Raw genomic sequence first — 19,172 nt, forward strand, 5'->3', positions numbered from 1 at the left:
CTGGGCTGCATCAAGAGAAGTGTGGCCAGCAGGTCAAGGGAGGTGATTCTCCCCCTCTGCTCAGCTCTGGTGAGACCCCACCTGGAGTACTGCCTCCAGTTCTGGAGCCCCTATTACAGGAAGGATCTGGAGGTGCTGGAACGTGTCCAGAGAAGGGCCACGAGGATGAGCAGAGGGCTGGAGCACCTCTCCTATGAGGACAGACTGAAAGAGTTGGGGCTGTTCAGTCTGGAGAAGAGAAGGCTCCAAGGTGACCTAATTGTGGCCTTCCAGTAACTGAAGGGGGCCTACAGGAAGGCTGGGGAGGGACTTCTCAGGATCTCAGGTAGTGATAGGACTAGGGGGAATGGAATGAAGCTGGAGGTGGGGAGATTCAGGCTGGATGTGAGGAGGAAGTTCTTCCCCATGAGAGTGGTGAAGCCCTGGAATGGGTTGTCCAGGGAGGTGGTTGAGGCCCCATCCCTGGAGGTGTTTAAGCCCAGGCTGGATGAGGCTCTGGCCAGCCTGATCTAGTGTGGGGTGTCCCTGCCCATGACAGTGGGGGTTGGTATTAGATGATCCTTGTGGTCCCTTCCAACCCTGACTGATACTGTACTATACCATATGCATACAGCTTTTTAGCTAAATAGCTAAAGAGAATCATAGAATGGTTTGGGTTGGAAGGGACCTCCAAAGGTCATTTAGTCCAATTGGTGTTAATGAATTACCTGATTGCAGGTTTCCAAGGACACACATTAGAAATATTTTCCCATAATTTCAGTGGGAATATATTTTTGTACCGTACCTTTAGGTGCCCAAATGGAAAACAGGTGTTTTCATTATTTATGGAGATTGTGATGCTGGCACAAAGGCCCAGGCAAAGTCTTCTGTGATAAGAAGTTATCATGTGCATCTTCCACACTGCCAGAGAACAAAAATTATTTCATAGCTGCTCCAATGCCATGTATATTGCTTTAACTGGAAGCCCCCTTCTTGTAAGGGAGCCTGTAACACTTGTATCACTAGTTCTTCACCTAATTGGATAAAACTACAATGCTGGTTCTTTTCAGGCATCTGTGCCACTTGAGTTGAATACAGAAGGAATATTTAGCTGGGATAGTAACATTTTAACCTGATTTAAAAAACCTTTAGATATTTGTAAGCATTGATAAGATCCCCTCTCAGTCTTTTTTTTTTTTTTTTTTCCCAGGCTAAAGAGCCCCAGGTCTCTTGGCCTTTCCTCATAGGAGAGATGTTCCGGTCCCCTGATCATCTTTGTGGCCCTCTGTTGTACTCTTTCCTGTAGTTCCCTGTCTCTCTTGAACTGGGGAGCCCATAACTGGAGATGGTACTCCAGATATGGACTCACTAGGGCAGAGTAGAAGGAGAGGAGAATCTCCCTCCACCTGCTGGTCACATTCTTAATGCACCCCAGGAGACCACTGGTGAGACCACTGGCCTTCTTGGTCACTAAGGCACACTGCTGGCTCATGGTTAATTTGTTGTCCACCAGCACTCCCAGGTGTTTTCCAGCAGGTCAACCCCTAACCTGCACTGATGCATGGGGTTATTCCTCCCCATCTCCAGGACTGCACAGCTGCCCTTGTTAAAGAAGAGAAAGGCTGATCCTTGAGTGCTTTGTGGTGTGAAACTGAGCTTATGGTGCTGCAGGACCATTACTTGCCTCCTGGGCCACTCAGCATTTTGGCAGAGTCAGCAAAATGTATTAGTCACATGTAATGTGAAGAAAATTCAGGCATTAAGGCTTCTGTTACAAGTTCTCTTAGGGAGGAGTAGTGTTCTCCCGCACAAACAAGAGCAGAATGTGAAATTGTGGAATCTGTTTGACAGCAGAACTATTCATAATTCAAATTTCAAGAACCTAGCACTAAGTACTGTGGAGCTGGTACCATTCAGTGAAGTGGTTAGAAAACTATTTTTATCACTAACAGAATTCCTTAAGCTCGATCTTCAAACCCCCCCCAGTTTATTAGTGTGCATAACAAATCTTCTCAGCCTAAGGAAAATATCAAGTAAAGAAAATCATGACTAATTCTATCCTGAGTAGCTATGCACAAGTTGTACATATTTGTACTGGTGTTTAAGCGTGTATAGAAGGATTTGTCCAAAGTATTAGTGGTCACAAGAGCTGAGGTTTTCAGAGAATCCAGAAAATATGGTACACCAAAGCTCCAGTTCCTTCTGGATACTACCTGCATAGATATCAAGAGTTGCAAGATGATAAACATGCTCTGCACTGTAAGGTATGGGCAGCAGGGGAACAGGCAACCAGCCTCATCTCAAGTTTCTGCTGGAGAAGGGAGTGGAATTTATCGACTAAAAGTGAAATGAGTGGAGAGACCATTTTAATGCCTGTTTCTAATGCAGAAGTCTGAAATAGCTCAGATGATTTGTAACTTTTCTCTTATTGACACAAACCCAGCCTTGGTTGACTCTCTTCAATACAGATGTTTACACTGCAGTTGTCTAAATGTATGTGACACAAATTCCATTAGGGGTGCTTTAACTCTGTCATGTATTCAGTTCCTAGCATTTGAGGTTGCCTACCTGCCTTTCTCATATTTACCTTACTCTTAAGCTATTCTTGACACCTGCTGGGCAGCTGGTGCTCACTTTTAATGGCTGCTTTTCAATTTCTGAGTCCCACATTTGCTTAGCAGCATTAAAAACACACATTAAGACTTTTAGTAATGGATGTCTCTTTCCCATTCGTGAGGGTGACCAAAAGCCACATTAGTTGTTGCATGCACTTTACCGGATGCTCGCTACGCTCTGTAGGTAAATGTCTCCAGTAAATTACATTGTTGCTCAGTTACCTGGAACCGTAAGTGTGTGACTAAGTCATGGTTTAGTTTTCCTGTTGTATCAAAACAGGAAAGGAAAAGCCTGAGGCATTAACCTGAAATGAGCATATTCCAATTTTTTTGAATAAAGCAGAAATCACAACAACAGCATCATTAATATGCATCAGTGTAAATATTACCAGCAATGAAACAGAAGGGTGCATCTATGTGTCATTGCTTCTGGCTATTATGACTTGAGCAGAATGTTTTCATGTCATCTGAGAAAATCGTTTCAGTAGGACACTTCTGTAGCAACTGCAGACGAGGTGCAACATAAAGGAAATCTAAAATTACACTAGATAGCTATGATTTGGAAACTGGATCATTCCCTAAATTTTTGCATTTGAATATCAAAGTCTAAAAATGCTGTCCATAATACTCTCTTCCCAGTATTTCTTGCTTGGTTGAAGAATATTACAATGTTTTCATTTTCTGATGTCTGGAGTCATAATTTGCTAGTGTTAGCACTTGAGCTATGTGTGTCTGCTTTGTTCAAATGTTGTTTTGTCAAATATCCTTTTGCTAGCACACCTTTCCTTGTTGCTCCTATTGGATGTGGGTTATTTCAGCACTGACAAAACCACAAAGAGCTCTTCTTGTTAATCCCAAGAAACTATGCTAAACCTGTGAGAGAAATGTGGATGAAGCAGAGCAAAGTTAATAATTTATCCTGCAGTGGCAATTTATAGAATTGACTAGCAGGTGGAAAGAAGTCACTTAAATAGTTAATGCCTTAAATATGACTTTGTGATGAATTGTGCTACTCAGCTTATGCCATTGTTAGGACAATGATCTAGCCTCAAAGGGCTATTGCTAGTGATTGCTCTGAGAGCAAGCAGAGTTTGTATTGAATCAGATTCTATAGCTGGGAGTCTTCCAAGCAAGAGAAATAAACCTCACATTTAGATCAGAAGAGTCAGAATTGACAGTGCAGTGACTGATGATTTATAGTTCCTAATGCCATTTCTTCCTATAGTGTTAATTGCATGACTCAAATTAGCTTACATCCAAAAATTTACCTTTGAATATCACAAAAGGATTACATTCTTGTTTTCCTTTTCCTTGTCCCTTCTGCAACCTGCTTCCAGATGTATAAGCAAAAGCAGAATTCTTCTTCGGTTGTCAAGGCTACTTACAAGGGCTCCAGACAGCGTTAATGGTAAACAAGGAATATGAAATAGTACTACCGTTCTTACTTTCTGATGATTTAAGCCATCCTGCTATGATCATTCTCTGAAGTTAGTCTATTAGAATTCACCTATCGAAAGATATTCAGCTTCCAAATGTATTGCTGTGTTGTATACATACCACTGCTACAGTAGTCTATGGAGTCAATTTTGCTAAAAGAAAGGCTATGGTGCTTACTTGGAGTGCCTCTTTACTGAGCCAGTGCATGTAAATTCACATCCTGGCTCACTGCATAGGTCCACCTTACAGAAGAGTCCAGGGTGAGTATAATCCTACTGAATGTGGAGAATGAGGACTCTCTGAATTCTATGGGGGGGGGGGGGGGGGGGGGAAGGAAAAAAAGAGAGAGAAAGGAATTAAGTATGTGTGGAAGTGCTGTTTCTGGTTTGCTAAGTGGAATTGCTAGAAGTCTCTGCATCCTCTTCCCCACCCCAGCATCTTATAAAGAGAATAGACACATATGGAAAATAGAACAGGAGCCACTCTTAATGTTACCCAGACTTATTTCAGTGGAGGTGAATTGCTAGGAAGCTCAGAGCAAATTCACCTGTAAGAAAACCTGCTGGTTTTCAAACTAAATCTACACAGCCCTTCCTATCTGATTCAGTGTGTAAGTTTCAACTAACTTTTCTTTTAAACTACCTCCCTTTCAATAATCAGACTTCCCTTCATTCCCCCCCCCTCCCCCCTTCAAACTGCAGCAAGAGAATGACAATCTGGCTTTGTCTTGAAACACTCTGAGTCTTTCAGATGATGCTGTCTTGACAGCTCTGCTATTAATAGTGGCATTTTCTCTGCTTTTTGAAAAGGAGAGATGTGCTAAACTGAAAATCAGTCATGTTGGTAACAATTTTTCACTAAGGGCAGATGCAGCGTACTAGGTTTCGTAGGAGGATTTACGTTGACAAAACCATGAAACACAAATTAACTTATTTATGATATGTCAGCACATGTGGCTGCAAAATAAGATAGCCTTTCTTCAGAGAAATGCAGCAGAGCTGCACTTACTGTATGCTCGGATTAGTGCCTGTGTGAGTGCAAGCCTTGACCTTTTCATTCTACCTGGAGATGAGAAAAGATTTTGCTAAGCACAGGAAACATGTATGAGTGCATGAAACTGCAAGAAGTCATCAAAAGTTCCTTAGGACTTCAGCACATGTACCTGGGAAAAAAGAAGTGGATTTTTTTGTTGTTGTGGAAGTGCCTTTTACACCGAATATTGCTGTTTCTATCCATTTAGCAACCAGTCCACTTTTGGCTGAGACTATCCTTGGTAACAGAAAATATGAATGCTATGGAAAAGTTAGTATTTAAATGTGAGTTCTCGTACGTAAGGAATCACAAGTGATATGGCTGATTGCTCTGGTAAGACCTCACCTGGAGTATTGCAGCCAGCTCTGGAGCCCTCAACACAGGAAGGACATGCCCCTGATGGAGTGGGTCCAGAGGAGAGCCACAAAAAAGATCAGGGGGTTGAAACTCTTCTATGAAGACAGGCTGAGGGAGCTGGGGTTATTCAGAGAAGGTTCCAGGGAGACCTAATAGCATCCTGAAGGGGGCCTACAAAGAGGGCTGGAGGAGGACTGTTGCCAAACGTCTGTAGTGATAGGACAAGGTACAGTGGTTTGAAATTAAAGAACAGATTTAGATTGGATGTTAGGAATGAATTCTTCAGCATGAGTGTGATGGAAAACCGAAACAGGTTGCTCAGGGTTGTAGGTGAGGCCCCATCCCTGGAGATCTTCAAGGTCGGGCTGGACAAGACTCTGAGCAACCTGATCTAGTGGAGGATGTCCCTGGTGACTGCAGGGTGGTTGGACTAGATGAGCTTTGGAAGTTCCTTCCAACACAAACCATTCTATGATTCAAAAATATGATTTTTTTATCCCCAGTAAACTACTGTCAACTCAGGGGTGACCTCATTGCTCTCTACAATTACCTGAAAGGTGGTTGTAGCCAAGAAGGGGTTGGTCTCTTCTCCCAGGCAACCAGCACCAGAACAAGGGGACACAGTCTCAAGCTGTGCCAGGGGAAGTTTAGGCTCGAGGTGAGGAGAAAGTTCTTCATGGAGAGAGTCATTCGTCATTGGAATGTGCTGCCCAGGGAGGTGGTAGAGTCACCGTCCCTGGAGGTGTTCGAGAGGGGATTGGACGTGGCACTTGGTGCCATGGTCTAGTCATGAGCTCTGTAGTGACAGGTTGGACTCGATGATCTTTGAGGTCTTTTCCAACCTTAGTGATACTGTGATACCGTGGTACTGTGCTATTGAACCAACTACTCAGTGGAAAATTGAAGGCACTGTGTTATTACAAGGCAAAACAAAAACCCCTGAGGTTCTGGAAATTTTCAGTCATTAACATATTGAAATAATGTCCTATTAACACATGGTGCCAATGAATGCTATCGTTTCAATGGAATAAAGCTGGTAAGTCATCTGATAGGTTTGTTTCCAGAAAGTGCTGCAGTGCAGCGAGAAAGCTCATAGTTCAGGATAAGCATCTTCAAAATTTGTGGGTGTTGAGTATATAGTCTTTATTTAGAATGAGTATCCTAAGCTGTGGGGTTTATGTTCAGTCTTTTCTATTGCATAAATTATCATCTGCGTTGGTGGTCTTTTATTATTTTTGCTTTTTCCTTGATTTAGAGGATTACAACACATTTCCAGCTGGAGTGGTAGACCTCTGGCTAGTGGCTATGGTTCTAGTGACTCTGAATTCTAGTGACTCTTGATATTGTTACTCTTCACGGAGGCCTTGTACCCCTTCCTGATACATTCTCATGAGTTACAAATGGCTGGTTTCATTTTAGAGCACTATCACTTTGGCACACTTGTCTTATGAGGAGAACAGAGACAGGGACGACAGCACTCAATATGAGTGATAGAAATCATCCACCTTTATTGTTCCATGCTTCATTATTTATAGTCTTATCTTATGCATAGTTAATTCTATTCTAATTTCACGCATACTATTGGTTTACCTCTAAAAGATTACATCATTATTTCACTACTCTGTGGTTTTTTTCTACTCAGTCTAATTGCCTTTCTTCCCAGATCTTGCCTCCTCTTTATCTTGTTTGTCTCTTCTCAGGGGCAGCTTGACCTTAGCATACCAGGCACTTTACCACAACTCCTACTCCATTGCTATATTTTCAACAGAAAGTCCTTCAAGGTCGAAATTGCACAGATGTTGCTGGGACCCATGTCCTTTTCACCTAAGCCAATCCCCAATAGTCTTACTTACTGGTATTGTGAGAAAAATAAAGAATGTTGGCCATGCCATATGATTTCATGTCTTAAATCATTCCATGAGCAGTTGTCATAAACAGTCATAATCTTCTCCATGGTATTGTGAATCATTACAGCAAACTACTGTAGGTCAGATATCATCTTATTGCCCTTTATAATACTCATAATAGTCTGTAGCAGTTGAATAAAACACTGTTAGAAGAGCCATAAAAATTGTCATCTTAGAGGTAAGAATATTTTTTTATTAACAAGTCTTAAATGTACACTTTTTGGACATCAATTCTTCAGTTTCTGTTGTCAAAAGAGGATGTATATTTCATGCAACTTAAACTTTTCTGAGCAAATCTTGCTATCATGGGGGATCCTATGAAGATGTCCCATGTTTTGAAAATGTAGCTAGAGAGCCATAGTCACAGGTAGATCCCAAGCTATGTGCCTGATTCCCAGAGTTTGCTCATGTTCCTGGAGCTTCTACTTGGATATTCACACCTTTTAGGAGTGAGGTCTCTTAGAAGAGTTTGCTATAGTAAAGTGTGCTTTGGAAGTCCAGGAGTATCACATTTAAACATTGTCTAGCAACCTGTATCTAACCTGATGACATCTCTGCACACAATGCATATTATCAATAAAACTTTGGGGACTTGATGGATAGTGAAAGTGAAATGCTACCAGGTTACATAAACCACTGATTGATGAATCATAGTTAATGTCAGGGTTTTTTTAAGAGGAAAATATTCCAGAGAGACTTTCAAGCCTTTGAACTGCCAGTCAACCTACAGTATATTTGCTCCTTTAACTTTTCCTTAAGTATGTTCATGAGACAATTGGCCTCATTAGTGGAAACCTGATGACCTGACCACGCAACAAATCCCTTTGTACTTTGAAAAGGAGGTACTGCCCAAGAGTATATAATTAACTTTCCAACTCTTCCCTGCCCCGATAATTTCTCCTGAAAACAGGTTTTGGCAATGGAATATTTATGTTTTCTAACATTTAAAAATAGAACTTTCTGTAACAATGTCTTCCAGCCTTGTTGCAAATTTTATGAAGAATAAAGAGTTTTGTTTCTCTATAAGGTTTACCACAAGGCTGGAAGACCTGAACCTGTTCTGCTAAAACCCCCACACTGGAAATCAGTGTGCCGAACTGCATTCTTAGGAGAGAAACTGTTACAGCAGTCTCACTAATTCAAACAAATAAGTAGTTATGTAAACAGACAATGATTAATGTTTTGCACATAGACATTGTCATCTCCAGTGTGTGGCTATGAATGCTTTCTATAAATGACTGTTGCTCCTGTGTAATGGGAAAAAAATGAGATGATGATGAATTAAGGGTGAGGACTAGACCCATGGCAAAGTTGAGGGTGGGAGACAGACTTGAATCTTTACCTAGTCTGTAGCTGACACACTGTGTTGAGGTGACAGGAAAGGAAATCTTACAGGGCAGTCAAACTGAATCTGAATTCAGGTTTCAAACTATCAGAAGGTTTTGTGTCTCTCTGTTTCTGCATACACAGGGATAAACACCACCCTGCTTTCTTTGTTGAATGCAGATGGGCGCTTCCTTATCTGGCTATTACCTATTAGTCTCTTTACTGGCTGCTACAATGCAATTTTGTGACTCCCCAGCATAGATATGTTTTAAAATTCAATTATTATATCATTATTTTGTCTTCTGAGTGAGTAGGTTCACAAATATCTTGAGAAGAATTTTTTGCTTTATGCAGATCTTGTGACCTTTGTGAGTGAAGATTTCTCTCCTTTAAGAAAAGAGAGAAAATGTGAGTCTGTCTTGAGCTTTCCAGACTTAATTTTGCTGGTCTGTTCAAACATTTAACTGTTGGAGTGTGTACTTGGACAAGGGTATATCCTGGGAAGAAAATACTATGTTGTCCTTATTATAAATACTCTCCATTAGTTGCCATTTGTCATGGCTATCCAACTATCACAGCTCTGCACTGTTGCTGTCCTGATCAGGTCTAGTGAGGGGTGGAATTTTAAGCTCCCTTGTGTCTCCTGATAAACCCCTATTAGAGAAGCAGATCTCAAGAGATACAGCTGAGGGGGAAAAAAAGTGGTTTCAAACATTGCCTGGGTTGTGGTCCATCTCTAAAGTAATGGGGGAAATGACAGTGAACCTAATCTGTGTCACGACATCCTTATTTGGGTTGTTATGCTATCCTAGGTTCCGTGGGATGTGCAATCCATGATTGCTATAATGCTCAGTTCTGTGGTGACACAGCTCATATTTCCAGCTCTCCCTGAATTAGTTACATGCATGGCTGTTTACAACTGGAATGCTGTCAAAGAGCTACTTAGTCCTCTGTTTCCAACGTCATGTCTTGTATTAGAGTGAGGACAGAAGTGACTGCTGTATTTTTGGAAGGTTACACAGAACATTTAGACTAGGACCAATAATTGTACATCAACTCTGCATTTTTTTACTGAGGACTTTTAATGATCTGCAGAAGAGCACCTTTTATCTGTTTGAATTTCCCATGAGGGATCCAAACCTTAGACTGGGAGCTGCTGGCTGACAGACTTGGTCAAGACGAGATCTAGAACAACATAAGGAGAGATAACCAGCACCAGGTGTCATCTGACCTGGTGTTTATATGTCTAAAAGTCAGTTATCTAGACTAAGCTAGCTCTCTAGATTTTCAAATGAAAGAGAAAAAAACCCAACATTTCCTCCCACTTATTTTAGACAGATGTCTTCAGATGGGATAAATTACTGTCTGGAAATATCTGACTCTGTTATGCCTGTTGTGAGACTCCAGATAAGGATCTTCAATGAGACTACTTTCTAAGCATAGGGTATACCAGATTCTATACAAATCTTGACTCTCTCAAGGTATTTTCCCTATACTGATGCATTAGAATGCTTCTCAAACAAAATCTGTCCAGACAAAAAGACTACTTACAGTCTCCATCAGTGGTGGGCTGATAATGCAGGAAGCAACTTGGTGAAAATATGTTTTTTATGAGAAATCCCATGAAGAAGATGGGAATTCAATATGCTAAGACACCATAGACTCTCTGCAATCATGAATTAATCTCAATGGAGAAAGATACTGAATTCCATACACACTGAATTTTACATAACTTCACTGACTATTGAATTGTGCATTTATGAACATATATTCATTTCATATTTCTACTCTTGAGGTGTTGTTTATTTGTTGAGGTATTTAATTTGTATATTTTTTATTTCATTTGTATCTGTTGCTGGCAAATAACTGGGAGTGACTCCTTACCTTCACTCAGTACCCCAGTGCTACTGCTGTAGGCTGTGTGCTGAAACAAAAGTGGGTTATAAAGGTCAAGATCTGCCCAACAGATGTTTTTCTATGTCACTTAAGCATATCCAAACACTGAAAATTCACAGAAGTCACTAATGTGCCTATGGGTGTATTCTTTCAGGAGCTTCTTTCTGCATTTCTCATGGGGCTATGGAAAAGAGCACCAGAAAAAGCTCAAGTGTAGACAATCCTTGGGAAATCCCTTGTCAGTTTGTGCGTGTTTGGCTGTATGTGTGTGCATGTATGTGTTTGAAAGAACATGCCCTTGAAATGTCAATTTCTTCATTTTGCTTTTAGAGAAAACCTGAGTTCATATTTAAGCACATTGGTGAATGAAATTCTTTTGACTTCTGTGACTGTTCAGCACATATCTTCCTGCTTTGAGGCACTTTGCCAATATGCTTATCTGAATTGACCAAAACTGAGTGTTATGTATAAGACTAAACCTTTTATAATGGGCACTGTGAATCTTTGGAAAAAGGCTTTTAAACATCAGAAGTCAGTTTTGCTAAGCTGATGCATGCAGCAATTAAAGCCATCATCCTGAAGAGCTACTTCAGCTTTTTAAAAGATAATATTTTTTTGTTAAATTCTTCTTCCCCTTTATTGTTTCTTGCTTTCAAGAGGGAAAAAAAAAAAGGGCAGTTACTTGTCTTCAGTTTCTAAAATGCACATTATTGAGGATGGAATCCAGGGGAAAAATTTTAAAGTAATGTTCTCTAAAACAGAGCCAGAAAATCATATGATAATAGGCGTAAACTATAAGTCACTTAAATTGCTGCATGAGCTATTTCCCACCCCCCCCCCTCCCCCCCCCAATATGGACACAAATATTTATAACAAATTGTTAAGGATGTGTTTATTTGACTGGAATTTTTGCTTTCCATTTTATGTAGCTCTTTTACTGTGTCTGACTCTTCAGCCTTACTCAACCTGAGAAGAAGTCAGTATGGAGCAAAATAATCTTTCTATCTCATCAAAGTTTAGTCAATGGTTGTTTATTTAATAGTTTATTCAGACCACCAGACAATGGCTTTTGTTTCACTGGCTTGCTTATTTCCTGCAGACACTGAAAATACTTTCATGCATCTCAGAAGCTTACTTTTAAGTAATAATAAAAAGTATGGAGATTTGAAAATAGGCACTTCTGTAGACAAATTCATGGTGTGTCCTTCCCAAGTAGGGATAGATTAAAATATAAATTATACATAGACCTCTAGCCTACAAACAGTTATGAAATATTAGGAAAATAGAGTGAGGGAGAAAAGAGTGGTAAATCCTTGTAATAGCTAAACACAAGAGAAAACCTGGCCAAACTGAGATCTACAGTTCTAGTTTATAATCAATGAAGATAAATACCAGGTATCAAGTTCCCTGTGCATTCTCCTAGACAGATCTCTCGATTAGGTCTTGCAGTCAGATTTGTATAACTACTGCAATTAGAATACTGGAGTTGAGATATTTTTAAGGGTGATTCTCTAATGACACTTAGATTTCTATATAGAACAAGGCTTAGTCATACACAGAGGGTTGTTGCACATGCTATGAGTAGAGGAGAGAAGTCACTTTACACCTGAGTGGATACTTTTTTCTTTTGACACACACAATTGAACAACTGTATGGTGGGCATTTTTGGCTGTTTACTTAAAGGAAGCAAGGATGGCCACATGCAGTTAACGTAGCTTTGTGCTCAGCCATTTTCTACCTCTGTTCACTATTGCTTTTTCATTGTGCAGCCCTCTGTGAACACAAAGAATTTGAACTATTGTTTTTATTTTATTTATTTTTCTTGTTAGGGGATTTCTTAGTTTTCCAGAAGTGGCAATGGGTAAGCAGAGAAAATATAAAATGCAACCCCCCTCCCCCAAACAAGTAAACAAACAACAAACAAACCAAACCACCACCACACAAAAAATGAAACACCACACACAAAAAGCCAACCAAACAAAAAACCCCAAAACAAAAACAACCCTGTAAAATATCTTAGTGGGGAATAAGATTTTAACTTAGATTTTAGTTAAAGGAAAGCTAGTTAAACTCTGTAAGATAAATGCCAGTTCAGACAGCCACCAAGTGTGATTAAGTCCATTATGAGAAAAACACAGAAACTAGCGCTGTATCTCTTATGAAGTGTACATTTTCTGAGGGAGAATGAGGCTTTTCACATATTAGAAGTATGCTAATAGATTTTACTTGAGAAATTTTCTATTGTGTAAGAAGTGAGAAGATATGCTTTTAGAAATTTATGTGAACTCTTATTATGAGAAATAACAGGGGGAAATGCCTTACCTCATGCTCTGGTGCATCACTGAGCAGGCAAAGATCCTCAGCTACCACTGTTCTGCGAGGCATTAGCATGGGGGCTACAAAATGTTGTTCAGCCTAGCAGCAGAGTTGTAAATTTGTGAGACAATAACAGACCATGTATCAAAAATGCCAGCTATCTTGCCAATGTGTTGTTTTCCTCTCCTGCAGCTTAACCACACAGATTTTATGGTAGTCCAGGGAGGTTTTTCAAACCTTCCCTCAGAAAGCTAAGAAACACTCCCCCCGGAGACTGGGCTCAAAGCCAGGCTTTCATTAATCCCAATTCCACCCTCGCCACACATTTTAGACCTTTCCTTTAGTAGTTATTTTTGTGAGTAATAGTTAGTACATTAGTGGCTATTTTTGTGAGAGAGACAAGGACAGGTGTCAATAAGACACTTGTCACAAATGAAGCCTGCTTCAGCACTAGTACTTGAAAGTGTGTCTACTGATTGTTAGATTTAATCAAAGTCACATGTCTCTTTCTGTCACATTAGCTAGAATTATTTACACTTGGTTAAACTACTCTCTGATTTTGTAATGTCCAGTAATCAGTAACTACCAGGCACTCAGCCTGTGGGACAACCACAGCAGCTATGTGACTGTAGGTGAGTTTTTTTAATTTTCCCTTTTGCATGGTGAACCATTATGATTCAAGAAAAGTCCCAAAGGAAAGGGTGTTACTAGTGAATATGTCAGTGCCTAATTATTAGCATCTTTGCCCCCCTTCAGAATTAACAACACCCTAGTTATATAGCAGGTAGTTAAGATACACAAAAATAGATCCAGAATGGCTATTACACTGGGAAGAAGCACTTAATACCAGCAGCTGGGGATGCTGAGTAATGTTATTCCTCCGTGCTCCAGAGGCTGAGGTAATTTTCTCCCCTTTTGGTTCAGACCCAGTCCTGTCCTACAGATGAACCTCTGAGTAATTTATACCAACTGGTAAGGGCTTCATTTTCTTCAAATCACTCCAAGACAGTGAGAAGAGGCTGATGATTATGTCTGTGCTGCTCTCCATCCACTAACTTACATTTTAAACACCCCCTTCAAGATGTGAGAAATGCAAATTCCAGTCTGACCTTGCATCACCCTTTGCTAGGACACTGCCTAACCTGTAAGTCTACACAGCTATGTACACTCTTAAAGTTCCTTTCTTGTCTGTGAGCACTCTCCAGACATCTTCAGTGGGCAGGAGTGTCAGCACTTCATCCTCAGGTATCCAGCTCATGACTTTTTTGGGTTGGGAAGAGAAAAAGATGGACTTAATTTTTTTTTCTAATGAAGAACTTCACCCACATCTTTAACATCTGAGTACTAAAGCGCACAGCTGAAAGCATTTGGCAAGACCACAATTCTGCAGTAGGTGTACTTGGGTTAATTTTCAACAATTTAGAATAAAGGTCAAAGTTTAAGTGTACAGCATCAGTAATTTCTTCTGAAAACCTTATCAAAGCCGTAAGTACCTAACTGTTTTGCCATAAGAATGCTTCCCTTTGTCTCAAACTACCATTAGGGACATTGCATTAGAATAGCAGTTTGAGCTGTGGCTAGTAAAACAAGATTTCAAAATGGGTTTTGGAACTGAAAAAATAAATTAGTTTATTAAAATTCTGACACTATAATTGCCTTCTGCTTGGCTACCTCATGTGATTTTTAAGCCTGTGTGTAAACAAAACAAGGAATTATCAGTTTCTCCATATGACTAAGCCAAGCCAAATGGAAGATGTAGTTTACATTGAAAGTAGGTTGTCCCCTCAGGACTCAGGCAAGGCAACTTGCAGAATATTGCTTCCTAGACACTTAGATCCAGATATTTGTGTGCTTATTTATTATTTATTTTAATTATTGGTTATCTAGCCTGCCTGCTGTGGATAGCTACACTGAATAAGCCTGCTTTGATCCACACAGGACGTAACTGCTTTGTTTTTAAGCCAACCTCATTCAGCCAAAGTTACACCAGCTGTACTTCATGCACCTGTTTTGTAGCTGTGGCCTATAGTAAAACTGTCTACACTATGCTTCAGCTCTTCTTATAGAAAGAAATCTTCTGATTGTCTTTTCTAGGTGCCTGTGGAAATTTAGTCTAGTAGTGGAGATGATTAGAAGAGGCAATTTTGGTGTCACTGCTAACTTCTTAGCCTGCCAAATATATGTTCCTAAACTCTACAAAAATGGAAAGAGTAAGGCACTGTAAGGAAGGATTTTATTGATCTCATCCCTGAAATTTCAGTGAACATTTCAGGCTTATGAGTAGGATTCAAGTGTTGGTGTTTACAGTTTAGCTAGTAGGTCAATCAGAACCCAAGTGTTCTTTTGCATGAATATATAGCTTCACCTGGCCTGTGCAAATTCCTCAAGTGGTGTGTTACAAATTTAGTCCCAATGTGACTATCCTAGCAGCATAAGCTGCCTCTCCTCTTGCTGTTGGCTGAAGAGATACTAACTGATGTTCACAGAAGGAGATACTTCCTCAGAGCTCTCTGATCCTAGGAGGCCACCTGTGTTCAGGGCTGGCCTGAGCAGTTTAGATTAGGGCTTGAGACCATAGTTCCACAAATATTTGAGGGAATGTAACACTTCACTGCTGCTAAAATGGGCTGGTTTCTCTCTTCATCCTTTCCTACTCTGCTTTCCTCTGCACTTTGTCCTCATGTTCTTGGCTCTCCTGCTCTTTTGCTTATGCAGGTCTGACACTTGTTGAACCATTCTGCAGGCCAAATCAGCTCACTACCTGGAAAGCAAACTTTTTCCTGCACTAAATTTCTGCCTGTTTAATGAGTTAAAGAGGTTTTCAGAAGAATCTGGAGAACCCAAGCGCAAACCCAAGGTAAGCAACAAGGAAGTAGAATGGAGAGCAGGGAGATGGAAGTGGCACCAATATTGGTTCATCTTTAGGCACAGAAATGGCAGTCTGAGCTCTAATCTGGATTTCAAGTGTGGTATAAATGCACCTGACTGAATGAGTGACACATGTACATCTTCTCAATTAATCAAGGCTGTTAGTCTGTGTTGGCTTTAGTTTCATTTGACCAAGTGTGACCAGAGAAATATTTTCAAGCCAGGGAAAGCAACTTCAGAAATATAGCTAGAAATAACTATATTTTATTATTCAATTAATAATCTTCACAGTAAAAAAATGGATTGAAATGCATTTTCTTAACCATAATTTGTATTTTGAGGGAAGGTAATAAGTAAAGGCCAAAATCACCATAGAGTGGTTTCTGATGCACTCAAAGAAACTTGGACAGATATTGCTAGCTGGTTTCTTTTAGCACCACAAGAAACCAAAAGATCTATTATTAGCCAGATACTGTTCACAGTTCATAGAATGATTTAGGTTGGAAGAGGCCTTAAAAATCATCTAGCTCCAACAACCCTTGTCATGGGCAGGGACACCTTTCACTAGACCTGGTCACTGAAAACCTCATCCAGCCTAGCCTCAACCACCTCCAGCAAGGAGGCATCCATTACCTCCCTGGGCAACCTGTTCCAGTGTCTCACCACCCTCACTGAAAAGAATTTCTTCCTAATCTCTAGTCTAAATCTGCCTTTCCTAAGGTTTGCTTCATTCCCTCTTGCCATATAGCTACAGGACCTTGTAAAAAGTCCCTCTGTACATGTCAGTGAAATGGGGGGACCAGCATAGTAAAGGACAGAATGTCATTGCCAGCAGAAGAGGGCAGACCGTTCACCCTCTGGCATTGCTGGTGGGTTACAGTCTGAATAAAGGTAAGGCATAAACTGTTCCCTGGGATATAAACTTTTATGCCAAATTGCAAAGAGCATGCAAAGCTTATATTAGCACAGTTTGGTACTGTGACTGAACAGAGCTTGTATAAGCACCTTTAAGCAAAGTAGGAACACAAACTACTTGTGTATCATAGTTGAGTTGCTGACCACCTACACTTAATTGTAAATTAAGTATTTCTGGGAATGCTGTAATACTGCATTACACTTTTATGCTGAAAATGAGGGGGTAGCTGTAGAAGGAGTTAATGCCCATGAATTTGCTAGGAATCAAGTTAGTTGAGAAACACATTTGAGAGGATTAACATTGTTGTAGAAAGCAGTATTTGCAGAGATTGACTGGGAGGGAGTTGGGTGGAGGAATGTGAAAAGCAGCACAGTCCTATTGGTGGGCTTGTCAAGGACAGCTTGCTCTCCAGTCAAGTGAAGTGGAAAACATAGAGAAAAGCAGGTGCTGCAGGATCGCCTAGGAAAGCATACCTGAGACGAAAAAGAGGAAATTAACCTATATCCATCCCTACTATAAGGTAGGGCTCTGATTTGCCCTGATTTTCTTCAGCTGACCGCAGCAGGCAGAGGGAACTGTATGGAATAACACCACTTTGTGTCAGTCCTTAGAGAGAAATCTTTAAATTGGTGCTCTCCCTTGTTTAACTCAGTGTGCTAGCCCTCAGATGTATAGGGGCTTTTACAGAAAAGTCCCTGCAATATATTGCTCCTTCTCTGAACACTTTTTTTTGGGAAAAATGCAAGATGTGTAAGAAAGCAGGTGGCTTAACACTACCAGAAGCTCTATCTATCAAGTTGAGATGCAGATTACTAAAAGTAGGCAGACAGATCTTGGAAGGGGAAATGGAACGGAGTCTGGTTTGTTTCTGCTTAGAACTTAAGCTAGCCTGGTGGTTTGGGGATCTAATTTTAATGCCAAGAGATTAGTCTCCAACACAGCTTATATTAAAATTAACTGACTTACATTGATGCCAGTGGAAGAGGGGAGGCCTCAGCAGAACATGCAGAGCAGGACTAAATATCCTTTTCCTTGCTAGGAAGGGCAGGCATAGGAAATAAAGACCATGGAGACAGGTATAGAACAATCAAACATACAGTCTCCACAGTTGTGTCTCTCATAGTGGTCAGTGCAAATGCTTGTGAAGAGGACTCAAAAGATATATTACAGACAAACTTGCCCTCAGAATATTTCTTCTCCCTGTTCTGTGCTTCCTGGTTGTATGGTTCTGACAGCAGTCAGTATCTGAGATAGCACGTGTCAAATTGCCTTTATTGGAATCAAGTGTATAGGCTTGTAGCTTTTGCTGAAACCCAGAAGATGCTCAAATATCAAATATCTTGGGAAGAATTGGGATTTTTGCAGATATGGGATGAAAATGTTTCTTCACTTCTTTCATCTTTTTCAATACTCTAAGGGGATCATTGGACAGACTCAAGCATCAGGATCAATTTAAAAAGGCAACATGAAGGAAGCTGAGAAGCCACGTGCAGAGGACAAATTCTGTTGCATTTCCAAGCTGAAGGTACAGAAGTGTTTTAGCAAATTTGTATCAACACACAACTATAATGACTTGCACTTGAGGGTAGTTGGGTAGAAAGTACAATCAAGACTAAATGAATGAATAAGCTCTGTTTCTTTCCTTAGCCTTAATACTTTAACCAAGGTCAGGCAAGTATGTAAACAATCATGTTGCTTTTCATGTCCCTGAACTTTAACAGCCTGTGATGTGTTGGAGGTATGGTTGGTTGGCCCTTTGAAGCCCCACCTCTGAATTTGCATAATCCACCTGGTCTTGCACTTTTTTTTTTTCCTACCTTAAACCAGTGAAATTGACCTCACTGACCGTGACATGGCAGTAAAAATTGGCTGTTGATGCACCCTAAACTATTCCAGTTGTTGAGAAGTGCTATAAAATGCTGTAAAATAGCTCGGGTTTAGTAGTAATTCAAAGTCCAGACACATTGCTTGTGCTCTTCAGCACTTGAAGCAGATGTATTTAAAGCCACTATTGATTTAATTTAATAAATACTGGTTTCAACAACCCTGTAGGATTTGAATGCCATTGCATGTATTCATATTGTATTGTTTTTGCTGCCAGTTGATTCTGGATTCTTATTACAAGGACACAGAGTTTATTACTGTTCCATATGACTTGTTCTGGGCTCCTGACCTCTGTTGAGATGGCAGAGGGGATACAAGACCAAGCAATTCAATCAAAGGAAAAGATTTTAGTTCTGCAAGTATTTTGTCATTCAGATGAGTGAAGAGTGCAGAGGTCTTTGCATCCGGGCCTGGCTGCAAACAATTTTCAAGTCCTGCAGATGGCAATCTTGCAGCAGACACACAGTGGGAGAGGTCGTGCTGTGCCTGTCTTGGCTGGGAAAATGGGGCTCAAGGGTTCTGAAGATAGCCTTGTTCAATGGGAGCAGGTGAAGAACAAAATAGTTCTTTTGTTGTCACTGCTGTTTTGCCTTTTGTTTGCTTCTTTCTTCCTTTAGAAAAAACATAACTCTGTGGACA

At 40.4% G+C, this 19,172-nt stretch overlaps 1 protein-coding gene across 3 annotated transcripts in view; it reads left to right on the plus strand.

Annotated features, from left to right (window-relative positions):
• Nucleotides 1-19,172, plus strand: part of LOC104305333 (solute carrier organic anion transporter family member 1A2) — a 56,394-nt gene that overhangs the window by 17,994 nt on the left and 19,228 nt on the right. The window contains exons 1-2 of one of the 3 annotated variants that reach the window (XM_054167877.1): nucleotides 15,707-15,722; nucleotides 18,067-18,174. In XM_054167877.1, the coding sequence (XP_054023852.1) occupies nucleotides 18,115-18,174 (60 nt within the window). In that variant the 5' untranslated portion in view covers nucleotides 15,707-15,722; nucleotides 18,067-18,114. Of the gene's footprint in view, nucleotides 1-15,706; nucleotides 15,723-17,021; nucleotides 17,170-18,066; nucleotides 18,175-19,172 lie in introns of those variants that run through there. The other 2 variants (XM_054167876.1, XM_009906172.2) reach the window with 2 other exon arrangements.

The sequence above is a fragment of the Dryobates pubescens genome, chromosome 15, assembly GCF_014839835.1.
Source record: "Dryobates pubescens isolate bDryPub1 chromosome 15, bDryPub1.pri, whole genome shotgun sequence".
Classification (NCBI taxonomy): domain Eukaryota; kingdom Metazoa; phylum Chordata; class Aves; order Piciformes; family Picidae; genus Dryobates; species Dryobates pubescens.